The sequence below is a fragment of the Argiope bruennichi genome, chromosome 9, assembly GCF_947563725.1.
Source record: "Argiope bruennichi chromosome 9, qqArgBrue1.1, whole genome shotgun sequence".
Taxonomy (NCBI): Eukaryota; Metazoa; Arthropoda; class Arachnida; order Araneae; family Araneidae; genus Argiope; species Argiope bruennichi.
In genome coordinates, this window is record NC_079159.1 from 78,207,199 (window position 1) to 78,229,144 (window position 21,946).

Here is a 21,946-nt window from a genome sequence, read left to right on the forward strand (position 1 = left end):
AGCGCCCAAAATATTTTCAGCGATCATCACCCTTTTCTTCCACAAAGAACGACGACCGTAATTCCCCTATAAACGGCAAATATTTCACCCTCAGGTGTTTACGGAACCGAAATTAGGCGACCGATTTATTCTTCAGGCACCGTTACATTTTCACCACGCGCATCCACTGCAAAAAGCTCTCTTACTCTCTCTTTCTGCCCTTTCATAATTACGCATTCCGACGGTGCTCCATAAATCAGCGGGAGTAATAATGAAATGAATAACAAAAAGAGGGAGAAATGGGATAGAAGTATTACGCCACCGGGGCGCACGCCTGCGACTGACCAATGAGCGCCCAGCGGTCCACTGACACCCGCCTAATCCAAGGGCTGTGGGTTAGGGCGGCGCAGCTGAAGAGAGGGGTCCAGAGCGGTCGGCTTTAATCTTCATCAACGGGCCACAACTGCGTGACGACTTGTTGAAAAATATATTAAATATTTACAGATACTTATGTATCCACTTTTACAATTGGTGAGAATCAACCAGTGGTCAGTGAGCGGTTCAGTGATTGGCAAGTTTGTGGAGTTTTTATTGCAGTGATTTGGATTATTTGTGCAATGGATATTTGTGAAAACGTGAAAACTGGTGTATTTATGCTCATCAACTGATTGCTGAAATTATTTTGAAATTCAGGATGCCATACGAAATAATTATAGGATATGTTTAATAATGCTGGTTGAGTGTTTAATATTGACAATTGTTTTAAATGAAAGGCTTAATGGAATTCTGAAAGCGAATATATTCAGCATTGAAATGTGTTAATTAAAAAAACTTTGAATATCCGAAAACGTGCTTTTAATTATGTATTCAGGTTACAGCAAATTTTAAATATGCATGTATAAAAACTGCCATGATGTAGTATCTCTATATTTGTAATGTAAAGCAACAGGTAGTTAACCTCTTGCACCTGAGCACAATAGGTATCTGCATTTCATCAAGCAAACACTCACTCAAATTTATACGAAATAATTTATATTTTAAACGTAACATTTTTAGAAGTAAAAATTAATTAAGTGTGATAAAATACATATTACTTTTTAAAATTTCGTAACTTTTTCCACTGCAGCATTTATATACTACAAAAAAACTCTATCAACAAAACTCTAGCTATGTCAGTGCCAAATATGATGATAATTAAAATACATAAATCAGATTGTATTTTTTTAAAACGGAAATTCTTAAAACATACAAAATCTTTTCAAATAATAAAATAATTTTTAAATGTAAATATTGGCAATAATGGGTAAAGTAAGAATCCTAAGCTATTTTATTGAATTAAAATGTAATAGTCGTATAATAAATTTCAATTTAGCATAATAATTTTAACTTTAACACCACAATCATGCCTGGTTTAAGTAACGGGGATAAAAATGCCCCACCTGCAAAGAGCAATTTACCTCCTGGTCGAGTTGTCAACACAACTTTACCACCCAATCGTCCTGTACCACCAGGTATGGACCAGGAGAATTCTGGTGGTGATATTAATCACCCAAGAATTCCTCATACAACTCTTACTATACCAGGGAGCAATGATCCTGTCCAACCTGCTTTACCAAGATCCCCTTTGAGAACAATTATAGGTCCACCAAATGGGCCTATGGCGATAGGCCGACCTGCTAGGTTAATAAACAATGGTGTAAATGGAAATGGTGTTCATGAAGTGAACGGAAATAATTCTGATCCAACAACTGTAGTTCACGCCACGAACGGTGCACCACTCACAACCAGGCCCACAGCACCTATTAGTTCACAACAAGTGAATGGAAGAAATGTGCAACCTGGTGTTTTGGCAAATACCCAGACACCAAGAGTAGGAATTCAAGCTGTCAGTGTTGTCAACGAGCAACAAAAAAGTGAAGATGCGCCAACAAATGGAAATAAAAATCCTAAACGACTACCTCAAAACAACGACCAAGAAAAAGTGTTTCTAAAGACGCCCAATGCTTTGAGAAGAGAAGAAGCTAAAAAAGAAGCGAACAATTCAACGAAAAATAATGAGACAGAGAACGGAAAGACAGATGATACAAAGAATGGCAACAACAAGAATGGTAACGGTAGGAATGCCTCTCCAATAAAAAGACCACTTGATAAAAATGGCAATGGTAAGAATGGTGGTGTTACCAACTCACCAACAAAGAAGGTGCTTAGGACTAATGGAACGAATGGAAATAATAAAAACGACGAAAAGTCTTCCCCTGTGAAGATTCCTCCCATAAAATCATCACAAGAATCTCCAAAGAAGAATGGTGCTCCAAAATCTCAAGAGTCTTCATCACCTACGAGAAAAAATGGCATCAGAGTTCCCTTAAACCCTTCTCCAACTAAGAAAACACCAAGAAATTCACCATCTCCTCCAAGAAAGAAAATAGCTAAGTCTCCTTTACCTTCTCCAAAAACAGCCCGAAAGAATGTTTTAAACCAAAGCTCACCAACCAAGCTTTTAGGCAAAGCTCCCAATAATTTGACATTGGTCCCTGGACGTCCTTTACCAGCCACAACAACTCTCATCGGCAGTCAGAAAGAGGCTGAATCTAAAGATGATAAAAATGCCAAAAAAGATGAAGCGAAAAGTGCTGATGAGGATAAAGAAAAAGCAGATGAGAAAGGGAAAGATAAAGAAAAAGGCAAACCATCGGAAGCTACATTAATTTTTGACCGATTGTTGACATTGTGCAAAAGAGGCGATTGGCTTGCTGTTGAGACATTGCTCAATCACCTTGATGGCCTGCAAATCCCCCCAGATTTGACAGATCCGGTAAGTGCAAATTATTCTGAAATTTCGAAAGAATTATTTTGTAGTTAAATGTTACTTTCACAATTTGGATGATCTGATAAAACTTGTAAAATGTATTTTAAAAGTACAGTTATAATCAAAATAAGATATTAAATAGAATGAATACCCAAGGAATTTAAGAAATCAAAACAGTGATAAATAAAAAAATCCTATAATATTACATTAGTGGTATGGTCTATTAAGATCTTCCGATACAAGTTATTTGTCAAATATTTTCAAATGTAAATTTTTCAAAAAAAAATGGCAAAAGGAAAAAAAGAGTTAAATTTTTTAATTATATTTCTTTCATGTCTATAAAGATTTTTAATAAATGATACCAAGTCTCAATAATGAATTCTCTCTGATATATAAATTTTTGAAATATTAATTTTTCAACAAAATATTGCAAAAAAATGTTCTATATACATATTTTTATAATTTTTAATTGCATTCGAAGGAATCTATTGTACAGTAATGGAAGTTGATTAAATTTTGGATAACAAACTGCAAGCTCTGATATATTATTTTTATAGTGTATATGAAATTTACAAAATTGTAATTGTTTCGTATTCGTATGGTTATATCAAAATTTATATATTGATTTCTTTCTTACTCTGCAGAAATTATATTAAAATGGAAAAAATTAGTTTTAGTTTTTAATTTTTTACTGTGAATTTTAAAGTATATATATAGAGCTAGGAAATGAGTCATTATAGAAATTATAAAATATATTTCGAGAGGAAAAAACTAACATTCAATTAAAAAAAAATGTATCTATTTTATCTGGACTAGACATGAGTTTCATTTTTTAAATTTATGGATGTAAAAGCACAATCAAAAATAAGCATTTCATTAAAACTAAATTTTTACACGTCTGGTATATTTAAATAGAAAGTTTTCAGAATACAGAAAAATAAATAATAATAATTAAAAAAAATTGCTTTGTTTTAAATGCTTTCAGAAAATATTAAAATGATACTTTTTCGTGTGATGCTAAGATTAAAGCTGTAACTTTTTCTCTAAGCTAGACTTATATTAATTAAATAAAATCTTACCTTACAATTCATGTAAAATTAGTATTTGTACATTTATAAATAAATGTATAAATTTTTATTGAAATAATTAAATAATGAGGGTTATTATTACTTCTATGATAATTTTTTTATTAATTTATTTTCATCCGTATGTTTGTTCAAAGTGTCTATTAGTAAACAAAGAAGTCATCGCCTCAATTCTCAGAAAATCCTGTAAAATTTTGATTAATTTCTTAGCTGGTTAAAAATTTTCTGAGAAAATATAACTACAATTTAATGATGGTACACTTTTTCATAGCAGAATCTTTTTGTTTCGCAGAAAAGCTATTATAAGTAATAAAAATATGCCCAGATTTTGCAGACATAATCTTGCTTACTATTCTAAAATAGAAAAAAAAATAATGAAAGTATTTTTTTAAATAAATTTATAATTCATAAAAATATTTAAACAAAATTTGAAAATGTAACATTTTCAATTAAGTTTAAAAAGCATTTTATGAAATTCTGTACTAAATATCTACAATAAGAACTAAATTTGTTGTTACTTTTAATTTTTACTTTTAATTTGTAATTCATTCCAATTATTTAAATTAATTAACTAATTTTTGAAATACCAAATTATTTGTGCTATAATTTTCTCTCCGAATTTATAATTCCGAACTCTTTGACTACGAATATAATTTTTATATTTAGAAATTAAATCGTTGAAATTTTCATTGCATGGGAAAAAGATAATAATATTCATAATTTTAATAATATATATCATAGCCCCCCCCTTTTTTTTGTAATTTAACATGGGCATTTTTTACGACACAAAGATATATAAACTATTTGGTTTTTAAATATGTTATAAAAATAATCACACATATATATGGTATACATATATTCATATGTGCATTATATAGATAAGTATATACTTATATAGAGTACATATATATTTACATACGTATTGTACATATAATCTTTTTAAATATTTACATATATTTAAAAGAAATGAATTAAATGAAAGCCTTAAAACCTGAAATATTAAGTGACAATTCTATTTTAAAACAAGTAATTTTTATAAATATTTGTTTTTTGAATAGTTGTAATATATTAAATAACAGATAACAAAGAAATAAGATTTTAAATTGCATTAAAACTACATTTTTAACTAAAAATGAAGAATGAAGATAGAAAATATCATTAAAATATTTTAATTTATTTGATGTACGATAATTTAAATATTGAATTTATTAACCTTGAAATATATTTATGTTTGTCTAAAATTGTAAATGTTAAAAATATATTTGTCTAAAATTGATAATATTTATCTAGATATTAAATTCAAAAATATAGAATTGAGAATAATATATAATTTAAAAATTAAAAGTTTGGAGATAAAAGAATTTTTATATTTTTCAGTTTAAATAAAAATCAAGAGAATGTTTATCAAACTTCATTACATTATAAATTTATTGCTCAGGATTTCTTTTATTTGTTTTACAATATTTCAACGTTTGTAACTGGAAGCCAAACATCTATCAAATTTTGACGGTCATGAAATTTTTCCTTCCTGCTTTCCTAGAAACCATTGAACTTATTAGAGGTCAGAACAGTGATTTCTGAAAATGGAGGAAAAATCGAAGCAGAGTAATTTGATGGCTAGCATTGAACTTCAGAGTTGATTAGGTTTCCTTGTAGGAAGAAGGAATTTACTGCCATTTTCATTCACGGTGGGAAAAGGGAACGACCGAAAGTTCAAGACATTTTTGAAGAAAATATTAATTCTTCCGTTAAAGTTAATTTACTTTAGCTGAAATATTAAACATTAAGAGAAATTATTTCTTCATTCCACTTTTTTATTTTACAAAATTATCGCTAATTATCACAAATAATAAATGTATTCAAAATTATCACTAATTATCACAAATAATAAATGTATTCAAAATTATCACTAATTATCACAAATAATAAATGTATTCAAAATTATCACTGATTATCACAAATAATAAATGTATTCAAAATTATCACTGATTATCACAAATAATAAATGTATTCAAAATTATCACTAATTATCACAAATAATAAATGTATTCAAAATTATCACTAATTATCACAAATAATAAATGTATTCAAAATTATCACTGATTATCACAAATAATAAATGTATTCAAAATTATCACTAATTATCACAAATAATAAATGTATTCAAAATTATCACTAATTATCACAAATAATAAATGTATTCAAAATTATCACTGATTATCACAAATAATAAATGTATTCAAAATTATCACTAATTATCACAAATAATAAATGTATTCAAAATTATCACTGATTATCACAAATAATAAATGTATTCAAAATTGTCACTAATTATCACAAATAATAAATGTATTCAAAATTATCACTAATTATCACAAATAATAAATGTATTCAAAATTATCACTGATTATCGTTGATAATAAATGTATTCAAAATTATCATTGATTATCAGTAATAATAAAAACTTATATGGATTTCTATTCAAGTTTTAGATTTTTGAATAAAAAAGCAGCCTTTTCTTTTAACTTAGTAATAAAAACTATGCTTCAGCAATTGTATAAAATTATAAAATATATGCGCAATTATTATCCGGTGTTAATGAAATATTATGAGATGTTTTCGGAAGTTATTAAGCTTTAAAATATTATATGTTCAATATAAGTATTTAAAATCGCATGGAATTGAGATTTTTCTCACTTAAAGGTTTTGCTTAATTTTAAATAATGGAACATTAGAGATGAAATTGTTAATGAAATGTGATGATTTATCACACTAATGTTACTCAAATCTTTTTGATCTTTATTGGTTAATCAAGTGACTGGTTAATTCATTAAATAAATAAGCCATTTTGAAACAAATCAAGTAGACGAGGAAAAGTGTCTTGTATTATTTTAGTTTAATAAACATTTTGATCACGGATTCTTTCCCCCCCCCCTTTTTCCTATTTATCAATCTGTATTTTTTAAAATAGAATTTGCTTGTTAGAATAGAATTTTTTTTTTCGTAAATATTATCAAAACGTTTTAACAGTAAAGGACAGAAAGAAATAATATATAAATTTTGTATTTATAGACCTTAACATAAAACAAACATAATTAGCTGAACCTTGATGAGAAAATTTTACTATTAACTTTTATATATCTTATCCACACAAGAACTACCTTTTAGAAATTCCACATCCGAAATTACAAAGCATATGAAAAAAAATGTATTAATAACTAAACTTGCGTTAGTTTCAACAGATACGATTTAAAATAATTTTATGAAAATATTGAATTGGGATAGCATGGAAAGATTTATTTAGTGATTTGATGATTTAAACAAGATCAAATTTTTAATTTTGAATAATTAATGCTTTATCCCAAAATGTTTATTTAGTAATTTGGCTTAAATAATTGATCGTTCATTTAATGATTATGAGAGTAATCGCCTCAATTATAAATTACCAGAATCTATCTTTTAATTCATTACCACAAAATAAAATGGGAAGCGAATAAGTTCTATAATGGAAATGATAATTTTTTTCAAAATATTTTAATTTAAAGAGAAGAGATTAATCTTAAAAAATAAAACTAATATTGCTGCATATAGAAGATATTATTATGAAGTCTAAAGATGGTTTATGGAAAGATATTAAATTTGACAATAAGAGAAAAATAAACATTTAAAAAATAGTTAAAAATAATATTTTCTAAAATTTTGTGCTTTTTAAATATTAAATATTGAAAGTAATGATATGAGAATTTCATATGGGTTTCAATAGCATGAAATGGACATTTCAATGTTTTTCAATTCCAAATAATATTTAGTATTTCAATTATTCTCTTTTATAATTGATAATAGAAAAATACTTTCAAAATTATAGTCTGCAATTATAATGAAAGGATATTTGTCAAATTATTTAATTTTTATTTTCGTTTCCTGTTATCTTCATCTATTTCAAAGTCACATTATAATTTTGAAAAAAATATGACTCCATTTTGGTAATATTTTGGGATATTGTAATTTAATCCAAAAATTCTTATCCATGTACATTTAAACGCTTTTTGAAATTATAATTTTGTCATCTTTTTTGTATTTTGTTGTAATCTTTGTCCAATAATTCATCTTGGATTTGAAAGAAACTTGATTTCATACTTTTTTACGTATCTAAAGAAATATGCGACTTTTTTATGCCTTATTTGAAAGACTATTTTTTCAAATTCTTAAAGCTCTTTTTAGTCCATTTATAGCTATTTACGATATTTTCCTTCTATTTCAAATTTTTGGTTAAACTCATGTTTATACATAAAAAATAATATGATGGATATTATATAAGGCAAAAGTTTTAAAATATATCAACATTTGAAATGTTCTATACTTTATTTTGTCACAGCTTTCATGAGAATTTTTTTGGTTTTAATAATTGAAAATTCAACTTAACTACATTCGTTGAGATTGTTTTGTATTTCATTAAAATCTTTCATTGCCAACAAGATAAAAAAATTTTTATTTCCAAGTGAACTTACATTTGATGCTGTCTAGTTTCTTGTAATTCTGATAAAAATCAGTGTTTGTCGTACAGAAAATAAATTATTTATAATTCAGTTTATCTTCTGAAACTTCAAACTTTTTTTTTACATCTTCAATACAGTTTTAATTCGCATAACAAAAAACTTGGTAATTTGATTAATTGTATCATAAATGTGCGAGACATTTTTTATTCATATTTCAAAAATTTCAAGTATTCTTTAAACAATAGATTTGTATGTTTTAACTCAAGTGCTTCAATGTAATTTCTGACTAATGCGTATAAATTCATATTTCTTTTATTCGAATAATTGTATGTAATTAAATTCTTAAATCAGTTACTAAAGTAAAGATATAATTTAATTTTTAAAGTAATGAGTAAGGTCACAAAAATTAATGAATTGAACGAATCATAGTATATACTAAGGAATTTATTTTATCAAAAATTTATCAAAATCTAGTTTTTCAGTTTTGAAATAAATAGTTCTAAATAAATAAAAAAATATCATTAATTATATTTTTAATTTAGCGAAACACATATGGAAAGATGATATTTAATTTAAAGAAACATTTGTATTATTTGAACATTATTTACCATTTGTTATTTAGTACTATTTGGTCACTATTTTCAAATCAACATAATTTTCAATTTTGAGATCAAAATTTTGCTATCATACAATGACACTATTAAAAGTTTAACAATTCATGATATGTTTTTCTAAAAAAATGTCGAGAATGTTATTTTTTTAAACAATCCAAACAAATTGACCAACTTAATTTCTCACAGTAAAAAATCAAAGTTATTTCGAAAGAAAGTTCGAATTTTTTGAAAAATAAAAGCGAATCACAAAAATAATAATTTATCTTAAAATTTATTTTTAGTAAAATTTTGATAAACTTATTAAACTGTGTTTTTGCACAAAATAGTTTGTCATAAAAATTATATTCTTTCTTCTCTAGTTTTAAAAAAATGAATGGTCAAAAAACTGTTCTGTAAATTTTTTTCAGACGAAATTTTAAAAAAAATATTTTTAGTTTTAAACAGATTTGTTTTCATATTTAAAATTTTGAATTCAAAGCATTTTTACTGTCCTGCTCAGGCTTTCTGAGATTGCTTTATACTTAATAATTTTTGAATTGTGATTCATTGATTTTGAAATCTATCTGAATGTTAAAATTCTGTTTAAATGGAAAGCTGTTTCCACCACTTTTCCCACCATTTTCTGAAGATTATTTACCATTCTCCCTGTTCAGAAAAAAAGTAACCTCAAAGTCTTTCACTTTTTTTTATTAGCAACAATAGGAAATAAATTTCTCACTATTTGAAAACAGTGAATTCTTCATATGCACTGTTAGTTCTACGAATTTAACCCTTTGCACTCGGATGGCATACAAAATGACAAAAACCTGTAGATTAATTTTTTAAAGAAATTCAACTCAAAACAATTACATATATTTATTTTTCGGAACGATAAGCAAGCCCCTGTATTAAATGAATAATTATGCATCGAATTGTTTTTTCGAGTGAAAAGGGTTAATATTCATATAACAGGATATAAATTGTACAAAAAGTTTGTAAACAATTTCAGAGAAGTTCCTTTAAATTGGTCCAAAGAGTCTGTAGCTAGGACAAGGCAAGAATCATTATCTCTGTTCTTTAAAACACTGAATTCCACCATTTAGATTATTCTTTTCATTTTGATATAAAAGGAACTTAAATTTTTAAAAAACAACGGGAGTTGTCTCCCCAAAACTTTCTCGCATTTTCTGTAAAAACTTGTCATGCTAGAGAACCTCTTACATGATACTGGCGTATAATAGTTACGAAATATTAAATGTTGGTGTGAATTTAGCAATTTTACTGAATGAATCGTGTCCTTCTTGGCGAGTTATTTGGCGATTAATCTTTAGCATACGTTAATAGTATCCTAAAATCGAATTTGGTCGGTAAACACGTTTTTCTCCACCAACTGAAACAAAAATTTGACACAAAACTGCTTTTGTAGTCACAAAATCTCTTACCGAATTTGATATATTTGAATCCTCACGTTTTTAAATTATTGAGTTGACGTGTTTCTGAAAGTACAGGCCGGCAGTTGGATTTGGTTCAAAGTTTGACGGGTATCTATACTATAGATGTTAAATCTATGTACCGAATTTCATCTATCTAGTTTATTTCGTTTTTAGTTATCGTATTAACTTATATTCAAGCAACCGGATAGATGGACTTCTTTGAATAGATTTTACTCAAAATTTGATAAAAATCTGGAAATGCGGTGTAAAGAGCGTATACCAAATCCCAAACATCAAACTCAAAACGTTTTTGAATTATCTTTGTCACAGTAGATAGACGAACATTTTCTAAAAATATGTTTTTCGAACCCAGGGAGGTCTAAAACGTGGAGATTCGTCAAAATATCGAGTTGGAATTTTTTGACTGTTATTTTTTCTCTATACCACGCATACGAGAAAGTAAAAATGAGTCTAGACATTGACTCATTTTTTAAAGCGAATAGCAGCATTAGCGACTGGCAGTATGTTCTGATATGGAGGGAATATAAACCAATTGTTAAACGATACATTCTAGATTGTGATTCCAATCGAAAGGCAATATTTACTTTATGATATAACCAGAACTTTGAAAAGAACCTTTGAGTCTAACTTTAATGAGAAGTCGCAGCATTAAGTCATTTTCCAACATTTTTAAATGAGCGGTATTAGAATTGAGTCTCGAAATATCCCATATTTAAACACGCGTATGTCACAATATTGTCGAAATTAATTTCGTTATGGAAAGAGGATGTTAATTATATATTACGGTTAAGAAGAAGCATATATGCATTTCTAAAACTTAGTTAAATATTTTGACAGATATCGTCATTTTTTTAAAATTCTGAGCTTTTTTAAATGTTATATAGTAAAATAATGACGTTCACTTAATGTATGTATGAAAAACATAATGTTGGAATTTTATAAACTTCTTTAAATATCTTCTCAAAATTTCTCTCACAATAAAATTTGCTTCTTATTTTTGAAAATTTATATATATTTAATGATTTACTAAGTTAAAAATGAATACAATCTGTTTATTCTCTCAATACATCATCAAAAGTACTAAATATGCCTTTAAAACATTAAGTTAATGCAATCATTTTCAGAAGATAACGACTTTTACCTAGTATGGATTGTGAAACTATTTCATATGCTTTAATTCTAAATTTTAATTTTGCACTTGATGAAAGGTTATAGGTTTCCCGTCTATTTGGTTTAAAGCCATGAATTTCTCTTTTAAAATAACAATTATTTTTAAATAAGATATTTATAAAAATCTTGAATATTTGAAAAATATTATTATAATACTCAAATATTTGTATCGTGAAATTCTATTAATTTTAGTTACAGAATTATATGTTTTATATATGAAAAACAAAACCATTACACAGTTTTATAAAATATGTATTATATGAATATCTTGTTTCGCATCCTTATTTTGAATTGGCTTTATTGTGTACTAGTCACCTTTGGCTATCAGCTGGTTCACCTGAGATTTTAATTATATTTAATTTCATTTACATCGTTTTAGATATTTCATACCAATGATTATCTCAAATTGTTAGCCATTATCTATATTATATATAATAATTATTATTATAAAATTATTATATAAATTAAATTGTATTTTATTAAAATTATTATATTATTATAAAATTATTATATTATTATAAAATTATTATATTATTATAAAATTATTATAATACTACATTATTATAAAATAGTGTTATTTTAATCATCTGAAATATGTTCTGTTTTTCCGTGAATAGGAGCTTTTCTAATAGTGACAAGTCCTAAGATGTCATAATGTTATTAAAAACACAAATGTTCGTTTCTTCTGTATTGTAAATACCGCATATTAAAACTTCACTTTTTTATTCGTCTCCTAAACTACACAAATATGAAACAGGATCTTTCTTTTTTTTTCTTTTGCTTCTTTAAATAATTGAAAAAATCGCAATAAAATATTTATAAAAACAACGAAAATGGTTTGAATATCAAGACAATTATGTAATATATTTTTGAAAATTAGACGAAAGAAAATATACCAATTTGCAAGATTCTTAAATTGATTTCATTAAAAGATAATTTTTTTTTAATTTTAAAATAAGGTTTTGAAGCAGTATTTTTGAAATTTATAGTTGAAAAATATTAAAATTACTCTTAGTTTTTAATTAAATAAAAATTATTATTAAATTTTTTAAAATCCCTTCCAGGTGTATATTTTTGCCCTCAGGGACTAAATTTGATAGCTGTTAGCCAAACAGTTTGACTCTAGATTGCCAATACTCGCACACACACACACACGCACATTCATTTTTATAACTAATAGGGATTAACAGAAATTGTTTGAAAACTTGTACAATAATTTAAAAATTAGATCTCGCATTTCTTTGATTTTAATTAATGCAATTATCTACTTCAACATTTATAAAGTAGAATTCAGAAGGAAATACAAATTTATCTCCTCCTGATTTTTTTTTTTTTTTTTTTTTAGAGAGAAAACGGTATCTTTACTAAAATCATTAGAAATCGCAAGACTAGTGAAGTATTGATTTTCTTATGGAAAGTCTAACAGCTGTGTAGGTCAAAATTTCTAATTATAGGGTAAATTTATTTCGCTTCAGCTTAAATCAAAGCATTTTTTTAACTATCCAAGACTTAATACTCAAGATATTTCCTGGTTCTCATCACCTTAAGTTTAATGCTTCATAGACAAGGAAAATTACACAGAGACAGCGTCAGACGAATATTTAATTCATAAGATAGCCTTTCGGGACTCCATGAAACACCACAACGTGTAGAACCTTAATGGCATCGTAATAATGTATATCATTTTAAGCCAACATTTTCATCGACACTTTAATGTGTGTTAATGACAGTAAAATAGAATAAAAAGATGTTAAGAAGCATAAATTTAGTTTAGAAAATGTGATACATGAAGTATTTGTAAATTATTAAACATTTACAATCATAGGTAGAGGTCGAGACATGTAGGGCTAATTGATTTTTTTTCTTCAATTTTATACGAAAGCGTTCATAAAAATTAGAAGAAAAAGAATGAAAACTCCGCAAATATTCATCAAGCGATATTACAGACAATATTATGCAAAAGAAATTGAAAAATCTCTAATAATTTAAACTATATAGTAAATTTTATTATATTATCTAGTAAAGCGATAGAGTACCAGTTAAAATATAAGATAAAAAGTTGAAAGGTTCATTAAGCCTTGATATTTTATTATACTTCAAATATTTATGCATTAAAAAAATTCGTTTAACGCTCTTCAGTATATCAATATTAAGTCAAAATGTCAAATATGCCGAAATATTTTATTGAAGAAAAATGCTTGTCTAGTTCATATCGTCTTCTCACAGTCTGTTGCATACTGTTACAAAATGAATATATTGCAAATACGTCAAACGGTTTTATCAAAATTTATTATATTTTTCTTTATGTGATTTTTGATGTATATTTTGATTAAGCGATGATATTATGAAAAGAGTTGCTAGTTTGAAACTATCTATATTACGCAGTGTTCATGTAATTTTTAAGAGTTATATAAAAAAAATGTTCTTACCTGTCTGAAAGACCCAATCTTCATATGGTAAGCGCTTACGTTTTCAGATGATTTGCAGAAAATAAAACTTTCTATTATCATAATTTTGCTGAGAAAAATAAGGTTACTCTAGTAATTTTTCTATTATAGAAATACGTAATAGAACAATTTTAACAAAAATTTTAAAGGTAAACTTTTTAAATTTTGATCTTTGCGTATTTGCTATCTTTGGTATACTTTTCTTTTTGTCCCGCCCTTTTCAGCTAATATAGAATCATATACACTCAGTAATAAACAAGATTTGCAGGCGAAATTCATTGGAGTTGGAAGGGCATAATCTTGCAAATATTTAGCAGCCAAGTTTGAAAACATTGGGAAATTTGAATATAATATTACTTTCAGGTTTTGAATTGCCGATTATTCTGAATCATTATTAGTATAAGAGAAAATAAATCTTTTCTCTTATATTGAATTATTCATTTACGGTTCACTTTAACAGCTATTCTCTTAAGATCGATATGTTCCTTTCCATCAATTTTGAGATATATTTAAATCATTGGTTTTTGAATTATCGCTTTTACATGTTTCTGAAAGTAAATATCGACAAACAGTCAACTCTTTGCTGAATTTGGCTCAAAATTTGACAGGTGTTTAAACTATAGATATTAAATCTGTATACCGAATTTTATTGGTCTAGCTCTCTTTGTTTGGTAATTATTATGTTAATTTAAATTAAGACAGATGGACTTCCTCTGAACAGATTTTACTCAGCATTTGATAGAAATCTGCAAGATTGGTGTAAATTTCATCCGTCTAGCTCAGAACGTTTTTACGTTATCTTTCTCACAGACGGACGGACGGACATTTTCCGAAAATATGTTTCTCGAACTTAGAGTGGTTTAAAACGTGGAGATCCGTCAAAATCGTGAGTTCGAATTTTTTTAAGATTACTATACTTTCTCTATACTATGTATACTAGAAGGTAAAAAAGTGTTATTTTTATTGTTCTTACCCGAACACATACATTGGATATTTGGCCATTCTTTAGACTTCAAATCTTTATTTTACTAGAATAATGCTCATCCTTAAAAAAAATGCCCTCTTTTAAATTTGTGACCCACATTCTGGTACTTCTCCAATGATTGTAAATAATATAAAAACTACTTTGGAAAATGGAAATCTTTAAAAATAAACGGATTTGAATCCTTCGAGAATTGTTTGAGTATACTGAGATGCTTTCTGAATAGATATGAAACGAACTCTATTGTCAAGTAAATTCTGTATCATTTTTATGCGTGAGGTTAAAATATTGGCTTGAATATTTGAAAACCAGACGACGAGTAAAACAATCTTTGAGAATCATCCAACAGATTTATATAATTTCTTGCCGTTTTTATTCGTGTATATTTACAATTATGTAAATAAAATGGTTACAGAACATTTTTAGAAACTCGTTCAATGAAAACTTTCCTTAAGTTGCTAATTTCCCTAACTATAAATATTTTTTATCTTGCCACTCATGTGGTGTAAAAGTTAAATTTCAATTATCACCTTATTATTAGAGGATAATGCCTGAGAAATTGCAAGATTTACAATTTTTAAAAACTTTAAAATAGTCTGTTATTTAACTAAAAAATCTAATGTTTTTTTTCTCTTTAGTTATTCTTTTGATACTTCCTTGTCAAAGAATTTTGAACCTAATTTGAAATTTCTGAATTAGATTATTGATTTTCCATTTCATTTCATTAAAAAAATTAATGTTTTATTTATTTTCATATTATTATGGCGAAAATACAATATTCTGTATATGAAACAGAATGTAGAGTAAAAGAAGAATGTGTTATATTTTGATATAAGACATCTGTGACGATTTCCTGCCTATTGTACTATGTATAAAGGATGTATAATTATTTAACATTTGAGCTTCGTTGCTTAATAGGACTAAAAAATATTAAATTTATGATAAAAGGTGTTGCACTTTTTTCTATTTTTGCTTTATAAATACAGCATTTTAATATTCAATATTTTTTGTTAAATGTTTGAGCATAGCCTGGTTGCATCATTATGTTTATTGGTTGAAAAGAGAATCTTATGTTTTGAAAAATCAAATGAAATAATCAGAGAAAGAAACTTAAGTTCAAAAAACATTATCAAGATGAATATAAAAATGCCATTTAAAAAGAGCTAACTGTTAAAAGTTTTCAAACAATAAATTTTGTAAAAATTTAATTAAAAAAAATTCCTTTAAAGATATCTTAAGGCAAAAAGCCCTACATTATAAAAATTTAAAAATCAAAATTAAATTAAAAATTTCGGTTATTAGAAAGCAAATCAAACATCTTGTGATATTATAAAATGTGGAAAATTAGAAGACAATGTAAGAAAATGTTAAATTTTATTAAAATTGCTGCAAAATATATTTAAAAAAAAGTGCAGCATCAAACTGTGGGTAAATGAAACTCTACATTGAAATGAATGTATTCAAGAAAATAAATTTCACTAACCATCGCTTTGGCATTGGGATAAAAACAATATGATTTAAAATATTTAATGATTATAGGAATGGAAAGTATTATTGAAAAGCTTAAAATTATATTTAATTCTTTTAAATTAAGTAGAAAGTTATACGACAACTATATTGATATCGTTGCAAATATAATTTTTTAAGGATTTTAAAAGAGTTTCAAAAGAGTTTGTGACATAACATGTTTGGTAAAATTAACAGAATATGCATAAAAACATTTTTAATTTGAAAAGTCAACAAGGATTTTTTTCTTGCTTTCTAAAGCTGGTACAGCATGGCCAAAGATTCCTAATTTTTAATTTAAAATGTCCATAATGATTTTTTTGTAGGATTGCTACATCATTGCCAAAAATGGCTCTTACGCCATAAAACACAACCCAACAATTAACAAGTTTTGTAGAGTGTATATGTCAAATTTCAGAAAGATGGGCAAAACTGAAAATTTCCACGCCCAACTCTACTTTAAATGTAGAAATACTTCTAATTTATTTTACATTTTTTACTGCCGTTTCTACTACTAACATTTAACGCAGCATTTCACTATACCGAATATAATAACATAGAAATTCTTCAAATAAATTGATAATTGCAAAACTTTATGCCATTTGATAGTTTTAATGTAACTGTTGAACATTCAGAACAATAGGAAATAGTTACTCTATTTATTCTATAAAAGTATTTAAAGTATTAAAAGTATAATATTTATAAATTATTATACTTTACTTTAAAAGTATATATCTACTTTATAACTTATCAACTCTACTTTAAAAGTATATATTATAAAAGTATTTAAAGTATTAAAAGTATAAAAGTTTAAACAGTGTGAAAATAAGGATATCAAATTTCTCCGTTAAGCCCATAATGAACCAATTTTCGATATTATGATTTTTTAACAAAACAGATTAGACAACTGGTTGGAAAAGTAATAACAAAATGATAATTCCTTGACATGGTGGTTCCTTGAAATAGTTTTAATGTAACTGTTGCACATTCAGAACAATAGGAAACACTATTTATCCTATAAAAGTATTTAAAGTATTAAAAGTATAATACTTTATAAAGTATTATACTTTACTTTAAAAGTATATATCTATTTTATAACTTATCAACTCTACTTTAAAAGTATATATTATAAAAGTATTTAAAGTATTAAAAGTATAAAAGTTTAAACAGTGTGAAAATAAGGATATCAAATTTCTCCGTTAAGCCTATAATGAACCAATTTTCTGTATTTTGATTTTTTAACAAAACAGATTGGACAACTGGTTGGAAAAGTAATAACGAAATGATAATTCCTTGTCATGGAGGTTAACAGATTGATGTAGAGTTTACATTCAGAAAAGTTACAATCCATCTACTAAGACCACGCATGCGCAGAAACTGTACAGTAGTATTGTCCACTCTTTCAACACATGCGTAATCTTCCATCAGCGCTTGCATGACTTACTGGCTGAGTGACACTTAAAGGATGGTGCGCGAGTCTGGATGATTCTAAATGTCTTCATATTAAAGTTGGAAACACCAAGTGTCACCCTTCTTCAATTATCTTTACTCAATTCATTCTTAGTACCCTCGTGTATGTACTAAAACAAAATAATTTAACTAAACATAATGAGGTTCAGTGACTTACGTAGAAATAATCAAATAAACCAAACTGAACTCATTCTAATAATAACATATATAATTCATTTGCTAATATTTTCTATTCCGTAAGATATATGGTAGTCATAAAAGTCATTTTCAGACTATATTAAGAGATAAATTATAATTTCCTTGAAAATGCAATAAATTAAGTAATTTGGGAAAGGGATCGGTCGGCGAAGGTGGTCCAGTGGGTGGGGCATTAGTAATAACGACACAAATAGACGTTAATTTTTAAACGAGCCTTATGATTCTTTTATTGACATAAGTTATCACTAAACATCCATTACGACAATAATTCATCATTCTTTAAAAGTTTTATGTTTCCCGAATCCTGAAATTCCGAATCTATTATTTTGATATCAAATAAAAAGAACTGAAGTTCCTTCTTTTCTTTAGATCATTAGAACAAAAGATCATTTAAATATTTCTAGATATTTTTTGAATAAGCAACCCCGTTGAAGCTCAGGAAAGTAAAGCAGGATCATAAGGTGGCTCTAAAAGTATCCTCCTTGACATTTTAACACACAGCCTCGTTTTCCCCAGATGTTTGGCATACTTAAAATGCCGGAATATCTGATAATGACGTTTAGAACTATTATACAAGAATGAATGAACATCAAAATTTTTGTCATGCAGTTCTTGTTTTTAAACTTTGTTTTATTTTGGAGCACGTCCAAGAATCTTTTGGAAACAATCTCGAATTTAAGACGAGAAAGAAAACGTAGGGATAAGTTTAAGATGAATGTGTTTGTTTTTGAAATTTTTTGAAAATATTCATTTTTATCATTCTTGTTTTCATTTAAGGGAAATAAAGAAAAAACTTTGTTTAAAAAAATTTATTACTATACAATTCACTTATGGTGATTAGCTGATTCGCCGAGGATACTGGCTACATTTAATTTTAGTCAAATTACTTCATGTCCATGATTCCGTCAAATTGTCAGACATTAAAGCCCCATTATTCTAAATGTCTTACATATGTTTTGTTCATGGTATACATGAACTTTTCTAATGGTTCTAATTCGACTAATCCCATGATATTGTCGTGTTATTATTAAGAACGTAAATGTCTATTACATCTGTCTTCTAAATTTTGTGGTATTGTAATTAAACTCTTTTATTTGTTTCGTAAATTTCACAGATATTGAACAAATTCCTTCTTCTTTAGTCTCCAATAATGGGAAAAAAAATCACGTGATTCAATATTTAATAAAACAATGCCAGCAGTCTGAATTTCAGTGCAATTAAGTAATCTATTGTTGTAAATAAGACAAAATAATAATTTTAAAAAATTGCCAAATTCAGCAAAAAAATTTGCCCGCTTACTTTTTCTAAGATTTGAAATAGTGTAATTTTTTTTTCGCCATAATATTTTCCGAAGTTATCGTGGAATTAATGCCAATGTTCAGCTTAACTTAACTTTTAATAAACTAAAATTCTAAGTGTCAATTTATAAGGTATATAAGTTCCAGTTTGGTAGTTGTAGACCAAACGCTCTGGCCTGAGAACATCAACACACACACACATACACCTTTATTATTTGTAAAGATTTGTATACAAGATAAGAAAAGTGAGGGAATTTTGGGTAAAGTTATTTTTATAAAGTTACCAACATTACAACAAAAATTCAGCGATAATTAATTTGATGCCATTAAAGTGATAATTATTTAAATTGTGGAATGGTAAAAAAAATTTTGTGCAGTCATATATGCTAGATACAAATTATGTCTATTACTTCAAAAATAATAGTATTGGATTAAGAATTAATTTTGCATCCACCAGAAAGACAAGGAAATGCAAATATGAAGAGAAAAATACTACAAACAGTAAGAAGCAGAAACTTAAATAACAAAATAAATGCAAATGGCAATAAAAAATATATGAACTATGTTTATTGATCCATTATAATTTAAAATAGTATTTTCATATTTTTATGATAACAACCCACAATGAATTGGTTTGATTAAATTAATAATACTGTAAGCGAAAAGTTGGTCGCCGAAGGTGAGGAGCTTAAACAATGATAAATTTCTTTTATACATATGCAATATACAAGTGGTTATAAAATAATGGAAACCCCTGTGAATAAAAGTGTTATTTTTGAATGCGCTTCATAAAAATTAAAATATATTAATATCCACCAGGTTTATATATATATATATATATAATATTGTTACAAAAATTTTTCTACAGCAAAATACCGTCGATCAATCATAATAACGTAACACATTTAATCGCTATAGTTCAGCAGCTTGCTTGCTTGCTGTTTAATCCTCTCAAAATCTTTACTTGTCGGCGACTCCGACTCCTCTCACACACAACTTCGGACGATCCACACAACTTCTTCACTATTCAGATTGCCTGTCTTTTATAGTTCCGGGAGGCCGGGCTGGAATATTCAGACCAATCGGAGCGTACCAGAGTGTATCTTGGTTCCTACTGGATAGATCATGAAACTTCTCGAACTTTCCAGTATGATCCATTTTGTCGCCAAAATCGCCAAATTCTTCGCCAAGCCGCCAAACGGTCGCCAAGCTCTCAGGTAATTGACGCACAGGACAGATCTTACAAAGGGTTTTAACGGCTTCTTCCCAGGATGACATTATTCGTGCCGGGTAACAAAATTACAAATTTGTAACAATATATATATATATATATATATATATATATATATATATATATATATATATATATATATTCTGGTTGTATGTGTTTATTAAAGTTCTGTAATTCTTGGATTTTTTTTCAAAAGCTTAAAATGTCGAACCTCTGAGAGGTCCGACATTTAGGAGAGGCCAAATTGTCGGAGCCCGTCTAGTATGACCAAAACATCCCAATTTTTAAGTGTTTGTAGAGGTACGGTGTCTAAAGTCATGACAGCATACAACACACAGCGCGGCAAGACAAACTCGGCAAAGCAAAACAGTGGGTGGAAAGAGAAGCTCAGTGAAAGATACCGATGGGTATTGAAGCGGATTGTAATGTCTAAAAAGCTAACAACTGCAGCAAAAGTGACCGCAGAGCTCAATACCCATCTGGATTCTTCAGTGGCAGTGATTACAGTTAGAAGGCACCTTCATGCATAGAAAATTTATGGCAGAGCAGCAATTCCCAAGCCACTTGTCATAGATGTTAATGGTAAACGTCGTCTAGAGTGGTGTCACACTCCCAAAACCTGTTCGATTGATAAGTGGAAGAAAGTAATATGGTCTGACGAATCGTGTTTCACACTTTTCCCTACAACAGAACGGTGCACGTTTGCTGGACACCTGCACAAATGTATGATCGAGATTGTCTCCTTCCAACTGTCAAGCGTGGAGGTGGATCTGTCATGATATGGTCAGCCATGTCGTGGATTTTGCTGGACCAATCGTAACCCTCCAAGGAAGAATCCCTGGGGAGAAGTATAGAGAAATTTTAGCTGACCAGGTTCATCCTATGATGCAAACTTTGTTTCCTGCAAGAGATGGAATTTTCCAGGATGATAATGCACCTATCAATGCAGCGAGACTTATCAAGTCATGGTTTGATGGACACGAGGATGAAGTTAAACATTTGCCTTGGCCCGCACAGTCATCCAACCTGAAGATAACTGAACCGTTATGATCTATTTTAGAGCGTTCAATATGGAATCGATATCCTCCACCTGCATCTCGCCCAGAACTTTCACAATATCTCCAGGAAGAATGGTACAATATTCCTCTAAGCACTATTCAACACTTGTATGAATCGATTCCTAGGCGAATCTAAGTTGTATTACATGCCCAAGACGGTCTTACACCAT

The 21,946-nt window shown here is 27.7% G+C and overlaps 1 protein-coding gene across 1 annotated transcript in view; it reads left to right on the top strand.

Annotated features, from left to right (window-relative positions):
• Positions 1-1,381: 1,381 nt before the first annotated feature.
• LOC129984985 (uncharacterized) overlaps positions 1,382-21,946 on the top strand; it is a 122,382-nt gene continuing 101,817 nt past the window's right edge. The window contains exon 1 of the mRNA XM_056094920.1: positions 1,382-2,794. Within this exon, the coding sequence (XP_055950895.1) occupies positions 1,382-2,794 (1,413 nt within the window). The remainder of the gene's footprint in view (positions 2,795-21,946) is intronic.